At 39.3% G+C, this 10000-nt stretch overlaps 1 protein-coding gene across 2 annotated transcripts in view; it reads left to right on the top strand.

The window, feature by feature from the left end:
• LOC127005665 (cell adhesion molecule DSCAML1-like) overlaps positions 1-10000 on the top strand; it is a 67891-nt gene that overhangs the window by 11861 nt on the left and 46030 nt on the right. For both annotated transcript variants that reach the window (XM_050874753.1, XM_050874752.1), the window contains exons 3-6: positions 1191-1353; positions 1844-1971; positions 6746-6917; positions 7122-7246. In XM_050874753.1, the coding sequence (XP_050730710.1) occupies positions 1191-1353; positions 1844-1971; positions 6746-6917; positions 7122-7246 (588 nt within the window). The remainder of the gene's footprint in view (positions 1-1190; positions 1354-1843; positions 1972-6745; positions 6918-7121; positions 7247-10000) is intronic.

Raw genomic sequence — 10000 nt, 5'->3', positions numbered from 1 at the left:
CTAAGTTCTTATACCAACAAAATCTCTCCTTCACTAGTGTTTCTATTTCAACAAACACTTAATTTCCTGTGTATTTAAGTTCCTATACCAACAAACTCTTTCCTATATTTATCTTCCTATATCAACAAACTCACTTTCCCTTCCATTCTAAGTTCTTATACCAACAAAATCTCTCCTTTACTAGTGTTTCTATATCAACAAACACTTACTCTCCTTTGTATTAATGTTCTTATATATCTACAAACTCTTTCCTATACTTATCTTCCAATATCAACAAACTCACTTTCCCTTCCATTCTAAGTTCTTATACCAACAAAATCTCTCCTTTACTAGTGTTTCTATTTCAACAAACACTTACTTTCCTGTGTATTTAAGTTCCTATACCAACAAACTCTTTCCTATATTTACCTTCCTATATCAACAAACTCACTTTCCCTTCCATTCTAAGTTCTTATACCAACAAAATCGCGCCTTTACTAGTGTTTCTATTTCAACAAACACCTACTTTCCCGTGTATTTAAGTTCCTCTATCAACAAACTCTTTCCTATATTTACCTTCCTATATCAACAAACTCACTTTCCCTTCCATTCTAAGTTCTTATACCAACAAAAGTTCTCCTTTACTAGTGTTTCTATTTCAACAAACACTTACTTGCCTGTGTATTTAAGTTCCTCTATCAACAAACTCTTTCCTATATTTACCTTCCTATATCAACAAACTCACTTTCCCTTCCATTCTAAGTTCTTATACCAACAAAAGTTCTCCTTTACTACTGTTTCTATTTCAACAAACACTTACTCTCCTGTATATTTTTTTTAAGTTCCTATACCAACAAACTCATTCCAATACTTATCTTCCTATATTAACTAACAAGTCCTCTTTCTCCCTTTTATACCAACAAAATCTCTCCTGTACTAATGTTCCTATATCAACAAACACCTACTTTCCTGTGTACTTAAGTTCCTATATCAACAAACTCTTTCCTATACTTACCCTCTTATATCAACAAACTTTCTCTCCCGTACTAAGCGCCAACAAAATCTCTCCTATACTAATGTTTCTATATCAACAAACACTTACTTTCCTGTGTATTTAAGTTCCTACAACAGCAAATAGTCTCCCTTTATATCTTCTTCCTGTATCTTCTAACTAACGAACCCTCTTTCTCCCTCCTCCCCCGTTACCGCAGTTCCTCCCAAGATCGACGAGCGCATGATCTCCCTGGGCTCCGGCTTCCCCGCCAAGTCCCGCGCGCGCATCATGTGTGTGGTGGACCGCGGGGACCTGCCTCTCTCCTTCACCTGGACCCACGACGGCCGACCCATCTCATCCACCTCGCCCATCTCCATCAAGTGAGTCACGGAGGGAAGGGAGGAAAGGAGAGTTTGGGGGGTAGGGATGAGAGAGACAGAAAGAGAGGTTATGAGGGGATGTATCTATTATTAAGCACTATTATGAAGGAAGGAAGGAAGGATGTGAGAGAAGGATAAGGGGTGATAGAAGGGAACGGGAGAGAGGTTAAGGGGAGGGGAGGTCAAGGGAAAGAGGGGGCAGGAGGATTTTGAAGAAGGAAATGAGAGGAGGTTCTTTCGCCACACCCCTTCGCCATCATTTCCTCACATCCCCTCCCCCTCTTCGCCCCTCTAACACATCCCCCCCCACAGGTATCTTGACGAGGTGACTTCCTGGCCCTGCCATCCCTCCCTCTTCGCCCCTCTAACACATCCCCCCCCACAGGTATCTTGACGAGGTGACGAGTGTACTGCTGTTCCCCGCCCTTCGCCATCACTTCCTCACATCCCCTCCCCCTCTTCACCCCTCTAACACATCCCCCCCCCACAGGTATCTTGACGAGGTGACGAGTGTGTTGCTGTTCCCGGCGCTTCGTGAGGAGGACGGCGGCTCATATACGTGCACTGCTACCAACGCCGTGGCCTCAGACGCGCAGACCGTGAACCTTGTGGTGAAAGGTGAGGGGAACGGAGGAGAGGAAAGGAAAGGATGAGAGAGTGTGTTTCCGAGTATGAGTTTGAGTGTAGTAATGTGAGTGAGTGTGTTAGTGTGAGTGTGAAAAAGAGAAGGATAAGAGAAGGATACAACGAAGTGAGGTCATTCTTTGTTGATTTATACCATAAGGTGCTGGCTGTCATGTGTTTGAAGATACCCTAAACTTAACCTAACCTAACAAAACCCAAAACAATTACTAAAGGTCTTGTCTCAGAAAATTCATCTATGCTTCCTTACTAATGAGACTTTCTATACAACAAAGTGAGGGCATTCTTTATTGCTTTATACCTTAAAGTTCTGGCTATCATGTATTTGAGGTTACCCTAAACTTAAGCTAACCTAACCTAACAAAACCCCAAACAGTTACTATAGGTCTTGACTCAGAAAATTCATGTAAGCTTCCTTACTAATGAGAGTTTCTATACAACGAAGTGAGGTCATTCTTTGTTGATTTATACCATAAGGTGCTGGCTATCATGTGTTTGAAGATACCCTAAACTTAACCTAACCTAACCTAACAAAACACCAAACAGTTACTATAGGTCTTGACTCAGAAAATTCATATAAGCTTCCTTACTAATGAGACTTTCTATACAACGAAGTGAGGTCATTCTTTGTTGATTTATACCATAAGGTGCTGGCTATCATGTGTTTGAAGATACCCTAAACTTAACCTAACCTAACCTAACAAAACACCAAACAGTTACTATAGGTCTTGACTCAGAAAATTCATATAAGCTTCCTTACTAATGAGACTTTCTATACAACGAAGTGAGGTCATTCTTTGTTGATTTATACCATAAGGTGCTGGCTATCATGTGTTTGAAGATACCCTAAACTTAACCTAACCTAACCTAACAAAACCCCAAACAGTTACTATAGGTCTTGACTCAGAAAATTCATATAAGCCTCCTTACTAATGAGACTTTCTATACAACGAAGTGAGGTCATTCTTTGTTGATTTATACCATAAGGTGCTGGCTATCATGTGTTTGAAGATACCCTAAACTTAACCTAACCTAACCTAACAAAACACCAAACAGTTACTATAGGTCTTGACTCAGAAAATTCATATAAGCTTCCTTACTAATGAGACTTTCTATACAACGAAGTGAGGTCATTCTTTGTTGATTTATACCATAAGGTGCTGGCTATCACGTGTTTGAAGATACCCTAAACTTAACCTAACCTAACCTAACAAAACCCCAAACAGTTACTATAGGTCTTGACTCAGAAAATTCATATAAGCTTCCTTACTAATGAGACTTTCTATACAACGAATTGAGATCATTCTTTGTTGATTTATACCATAAGGTGCTGGGTATCATGTGTTTGAAGATAACCTAACCTAACCTAACCTAACCTAACCTAACAAAACCGCAAACAGTTACTATAGGTCTTGACTCAGAAAATTCATATATACTTCCTTACTAATGAGACTTTCTATACAACGAAGTGAGGTCATTCTTTGTTGATTTATACCATAAGGTGCTGGCTATCACGTGTTTGAAGATACCCTAAACTTAACCTAACCTAACCTAACAAAACCCCAAACAGTTACTATAGGTCTTGACTCAGAAAATTCATATAAGCTTCCTTACTAATGAGACTTTCTATACAACGAAGTGAGGTCATTCTTTGTTGATTTATACCATAAGGTGCTGGCTATCATGTGTTTGAAGATACCCTAAACTTAACCTAACCTAACCTAACAAAACACCAAACAGTTACTATAGGTCTTGACTCAGAAAATTCATATAAGCTTCCTTACTAATGAGACTTTCTATACAACGAAGTGAGGTCATTCTTTGTTGATTTATACCATAAGGTGCTGGCTATCATGTGTTTGAAGATACCCTAAACTTAACCTAACCTAACCTAACAAAACACCAAACAGTTACTATAGGTCTTGACTCAGAAAATTCATGTATGCATCCCTACTAATGAGACTTTCTATACAACAAAGTGATGTTATTCTTTATTGATATACACCATAAGTTGCTGGCTCTCATGTGTTTGAAGATACCTAAATTTAACCTAACCTAACCTAACGAAATACCAAACAGTTACTATAGGTCTTGACTCAAAAAATTCATATATGCTTCCTTACTAATGAGACTTTCTATACAACGAAGTGAGGTCATTCTTTGTTGATTTATACCATAAGGTGCTGGCTATCATGTGTTTGAAGATACCCTAAACTTAACCTAACCTAACAAAACCCCAAAACTTACTATAGGCCTTGACTCAGAAAATTCATATATGCTTCCTTATTAATGAGACTTTCCATACAACAGAGTGAGGTCATTCTTTGTTGATTTATGCCATAAAGTGCTGGCTATCATGTGTTTGAGGATACCCTAAATTTAACCTAACCTAACAAAACCCCAAACAGTTACTATAGGCCGTGACTCAGAAAATTCATATAAGCTTCCTTACTAATAAGACTTTCTATACAACAAAGTGAGGTCATTCTTTGTTGATTTATGCCACAAGGTGCTGGCCATCATGTGTTTGAGAATACCCTAAATTTAACCTAACCTAACCTAACAAAACCCCAAACAGTTACTATAGGTCTTGACTCAGAAAATTCATATATGCTTCCTTACTAATGAGACTTTCTATACAACAAAGGGAGATCATTCTTTGTTGATTTATACCATAAGGTGCTGGCTATCATGTGTTTGAGGATACCCTAAACTTAACCTAACCTAACATAACCCCAATCACTTACTATAGGTCTTGACTCAGAAAATTCATATATGCATCCTTACTAATGAGACTTTCTATACAACAAAGCGAGGTCATTCTTTGTTAATTTATACATTGAGGCTATCATGTTGTTAGGGTATTCAAGAGTTAAAAAATAAAATATTACACAAAAGACAAACATACCCAAACAAAGAAAGGCAGAATGAGTGGACGTAAGAAATATTGAAAGAAAGAAAGAAGGGAAGGAGAATGAAAGAAAGAAAGAGCGGAAGGAACGAAGAAAAGACGAAGAAAGAAAGAGAACGAAAGGAAGGAAGTGAGAGAGAAGGAAGAAACAAAGAAAGAAAAAGGAAAGAAAAAGAACGAATAAAAGATGAAACAGCAGAACGGAGCGAGACAAAACCTTACAAAGTGTTACATATGGAAGAAGGGAAGGGAAGAAAAAAAGAAGAGGAGGAGGAGGAGGAGGAGGAAGAGGAGATAAAAAGAGAGAGACAATGAACAAGGGATATGGCCGACAATAAGTGGAAGGGAGATGAAAGGAAAGATAAAAGGAGGAAGAAGGGAATGAGAGAAGGAATAAAAAAGAAAGATAAGGAGAAAGAGGACATGAGTTACGAGAGAGAGAGAGAGAGAGAGAGAGAGAGAGAGAGAATATGTAGGAGCGAAAAATAAGAGAAAACTGAAAAATTAGAGACAGAGAGAGAGAGAGAGAATATGTAGGAGCGAAAAATAAGAGAAAACTGAAAAATTAGAGAGAGAGAGAGAGAGAGAGAGAGAGAGAGAGAGAGTTTAACACACACACACACATACACATTCTTCCCCTTTCTCTTTCCTCTCCTCTTCCTTCCCTTCCTCCTCCCTTTCATTCCCCTTCTTTTTCCCTTCCCCTTCACTTCCTTACCTCCCCTTCTTCTCTCTCCCTTTCTCCTCCTTTCTTCTTTTCCTCCTTCCTTTCTTCTCCTTCCTCCATATCCTTCCCTTTTTCCTCCCTCCCATCCCCCCCCCCTCTCTCTCTCCCTATATCCTCACCATCTCCTCTTCCTTCTCTTTCCTCTTTTCCTCCCTTCCTTCTCTCTCTCCCTTCTTCATCCTCCCTACTACCTTACTATTCTTTCCTTCCTTCCCTCCCATTCTCATCTACCTCTTCTCTCTTCCCTTCTTCTACCCTTTCTTTCTTGTCTCTATCTTACAACCCTTTCTTTCTTCTCTCCTTCCTTTCCTTCTTCTACCCTTTCTTTTTCTCTCTATCTTACAACCTCATCTTCCTTTCCTCCTATTATCATCTTTCTCTCTTATTCCTTCCTTCTTTTCCTTCTTCCCACCCTTTCTTCCTTTTCCTTATTACCTTTTCTTCCTTCTTCCTTCCCTTTCTTCCTTTTTCTTATCCTCTTTTTTTCCTTCGCTTTTGCTACTGTTGGGTATTTCTTCCTTCTCTCCTTCCTCCCCTTCTACCCTTTCTTCGTTCTCTCTAATTTACTCCCCCTTCTTCCTTCCCTTCCATTTTCTTCCTTCTCTTCCTCCTTCTCTTTTTCCTTCTCTTTCTCTTTTTCTTTTTCTTTTTTCTTTCTTCTTTTTCCTTCACTTTTCTTTCCTTCTCTTTTTCCTTCTCTTTTTCCTTTCTTCCTTCCCTTACATCCTCTTCCTTCTTTTTCCTTCCCTTCTGCTACCATTCTTCCTCTCCCCTTCCTCCCCTTCTTCCCTCCCATCTTCCTTCTCTTTTTCCTTCCCTTCTACTTCTACCATTCTTCCTTCTCTCCTTCCTTCCCTTTTTCCTTCCCTTTCTTCCTTCCCTTTCTTCATTTCCCTTCCATCCTCTTCCTTCGTTTTCCTTCCCTTCTGCCACAACCCTTTCTTCTTTGTCCCCTTCCTCACTTTCTTCCTTTCCCTTCCATCCTTTTCCTTCCCTTCTACTACTACCATTCTTCCTTCTCTCCTTCCTCCCCTCCTACCCCTTCCTCCTTCTCTCCCAGTCACCCTTCTTCATCCCTTCTCCCCACCTCACCCCACTTTCTTCTCCCCCAGTGGCCCCCTCGTGGAAGGAAGAACCCCAGGACGCCTCGGTGGTGGTGGGCGCGGACCTGGTGCTCCCCTGCGCGGCCCACGGGTCACCGGCGCCCACGGTCACCTGGAGAAGGGCCGAGGGTGCCGTGCCCAGACAGTACCGCCCCGTTACTACCCTGGGGGACAACGTGAGGTAAGAGGAGATAGGGTCACCACCTTCACTACGCATTCCCCTATCATCACTCACCATACCCTCACCACTGCAACCCATATCACCACCACCACCACCACCCTTATCCAACCATACCCCATCACCACCACCACCACCACCACCCTTATCCAACCATACCCCATCACCACCACCACCATCACCACTTCTTCACCGCCTCTCCTGCAGGGTGGAACGTAACCGCAGCCTGGTGGTGTCGGGCATACGGCGTCACCAGGGCGGGGAGTTCCTCTGCAGCGCCTCCAACGGGGTGGGATCCGACCTGTCCAAGAGTGTGTCCGTCACCGTCAAGGGTAAGTGTGTGGGGGAGAAAGGGAAGGGGCTGAAGGGGAGTGTGGATGTGGGTGGGGGGACAGTGTGGGTGTGTGGGGAGAGATTAATGGGATGGGTGAATGGGGGGATGAGAGTGGAGGAGGAAGGAGAAGACGGGGGAGGAGGGTGTGCGTGTGGGGGTGTGGATGGGGGTGATTTAATGATTGTAGTTGTTGTTATTGTTGTTGTTGTTCTGAAGGTAATGTTTGGGTTAGTGAACTTAATGGACCGTATTGGCTATACAGGCAGCGCCACACGTGGCCACTCAGTGAACTGTCAAAGCAGTACTTTCCATAGAACTCAAGTTATGTACTAGAGTGCGTCTGAGGCTGCCTCCAGGATACAAGGCCTTGGTGCCGCCACCGCTCCAAGCCAACGCCTGCACACACTTTACTCCTACCCGAATTCCTGACTCTACTATTTGACGTGGAGGAAAACTGAAATCGGAGAGGAGTGAAGTGTGTGCAATCATCGGCTTGGGGCGACGGCGGCATCATGGCCGTGTATCCCTGAGACAGCCTCAGACGCACTCTAGTCTATAACTTGAACTCTATGGAAAACTCAGCTTGGAGTTGAGTGGCAACATGTGGCGCTGCCTGTATAGCCAATACGGTCCACTGTAGAAGTAGAAGTAGAAAAAAGAAGAAGAAATTGCATCAAAAGTAATAGTAAAGAAATGGTAGTAATAGTAGTAGAAGAAATTGTAGTAGTAATAGTAGTAGTAGTAGTAGTAGTAGTAGTAGTAGTAGTAGTAGTAGTAGTAGTAGTAGTCGTAGTAGTCATAACAGTAGTAGCAGCGGCCCAGTTTTCCTTTAACGTTGTCCATCATTTTTGAGTAAGAGTAAAACAAACTGCTATTTCATTTTTCTCTTTTTTTTTTTCGTTTTATTTTGTTTGGTCGCCGAGGCAAACGTTATATTGGTTCCTGTTTTATTGCCGGCCTGTCTCTGTTTCCTTTTTTATTCATTTATTTTTATTTATGTATTTATTATTTATCTATATTTCGTTCGTTCATTTATTTATCTCGTAATTTTCATTCTTCCATTACGCCGCGTTCAGCTGTCTGTTTTGTTTTATTTTATTCATTTTGTTTATTATCGATGTTCGTGTTATTTCATTTATGTTTGTGTTCGTGTTTCTTTCATTTATACTTTTTCATATCGTTTCGTCTATGTTAATTTTCCTATTTCTTTCATTTATATTTATTTTCGTATTATTTCATTTATATTTGCATTCCCATTTCTTTCATTTATACTTTTATCATATTATTTCGTCTATGTTTCTCTTCATATTTCTTTCATTTATAATTTTTCTTATTATTTCGTCTATGTTTCTCTTCATTTTTCTTTCATTTATACTTTTATCTTATTATTTCGTCTATGTGTCTATTCATTTTTCTTCATTTATACTTTTTCCATATTATTTCGTCTGTTTCTATTCATATTTCTTTCATTTATACTTTTTTCAATATTATTTCGTCTATGTTTATCTTCCTATTTCTTTCATTTATACTTTTATCATATTATTTCGTCTGTTTCTATTCATTTCTTTCATTTATACTTTTATCATATTATTTCGTCTCTTTCTATTCATTTCTTTCATTTATACTTTTTCATATTATTTCGTGTTTCTCTTCATTTTTCTTTCATTTATACTTTTTTTTCATATTTCGTCTGTTTGTATTCTCATGTATTTCTTTCATTTATATTTATTTCACATTATTTCATTTATATTCGCATTCATATTTCTTTCATTTATACATTTTTTTCGTATTTCATTTATATTTGTTTTCATCTTCCTTATTTTTATACTTTTTCACATCATTTCGTCTATGTCTTCTTATCCTTTTCATTTATACTTCTTTTCGTATTATTTCATTTATATTTGAATTCATATTTCTTTCATTTATACATTTTTTCATCTATAATTTGCTTGTCATATTTTCATCATTTATACTTTTGTCCATATTTATTTATCTTTTTTTCCAATCGTAGTCTCTCCTTGTTCATATATATTTTTTCGTTTATTAAATTATTCCTTTATGAGTCAGTTATTTCATTTATATATATTTTTATTTCTTTTAGTATCAAGTCTTGCATTATTTTATTTTTATTTTGAGTCGGTTTTTATCAGTTATATTTGTAGTGTCCGTGTTTATATTCTCCTTTTCCTCCTTCTTTTTCATTCTTTTGATTTTCTTTATTTTTGCTGTGTTGCTCGAAATTCTTGTTTTATTCACTTTTCCTGTTTCTTTTTTTCTAATGGCTGTCTAACCCTACTTATTTTTGTTTGTTTATATTTTCATTTTCCCTTCAATCGTTCGTCTGTGTGTGTGTGTGTGTGTGTGTGTGTGTGTGTGTGTGTGTGTGTGTGTGTGTGTGTGTGTGTGTGTGTGTGTTTGTCTGTCTGTCTGTCTGTCTGTCTGTCTGTCTGTCTGTGTGTGTGTGTGTGTGTGTGTGTGTGTGTGTGTCTGTCTGTCTGTCTGTGTGTGTATTTGTCTGTCTGTGTGTGTGTGTGTGTGTGTGTGTGTCTGTCTGTCTGTCTGTCTGTCTCTGTATGTGTGTGTGTGTGTGTGTGTGTGTGTGTGTCTGTCTGTCCGTCTGTCTGTGTGTATCTGTCTGTCTGTGTGTCTGTCTGTATGTGTGTGTGTGTGTGTGTGTGTGTGTTCCTTTCACCCCGTCTTCCTGTTTTTCTTCTTGTGTTTCTCGAAGGTCTTGTTTTTTTCTGTTTTTCTT

This window comes from Eriocheir sinensis, chromosome 30 (assembly GCF_024679095.1).
Source record: "Eriocheir sinensis breed Jianghai 21 chromosome 30, ASM2467909v1, whole genome shotgun sequence".
In the NCBI taxonomy this organism is placed as follows: Eukaryota; Metazoa; Arthropoda; class Malacostraca; order Decapoda; family Varunidae; genus Eriocheir; species Eriocheir sinensis.
Note: the sequence above shows the minus strand (reverse complement) of the source record. Positions and strands in the feature narration are given on the sequence as shown.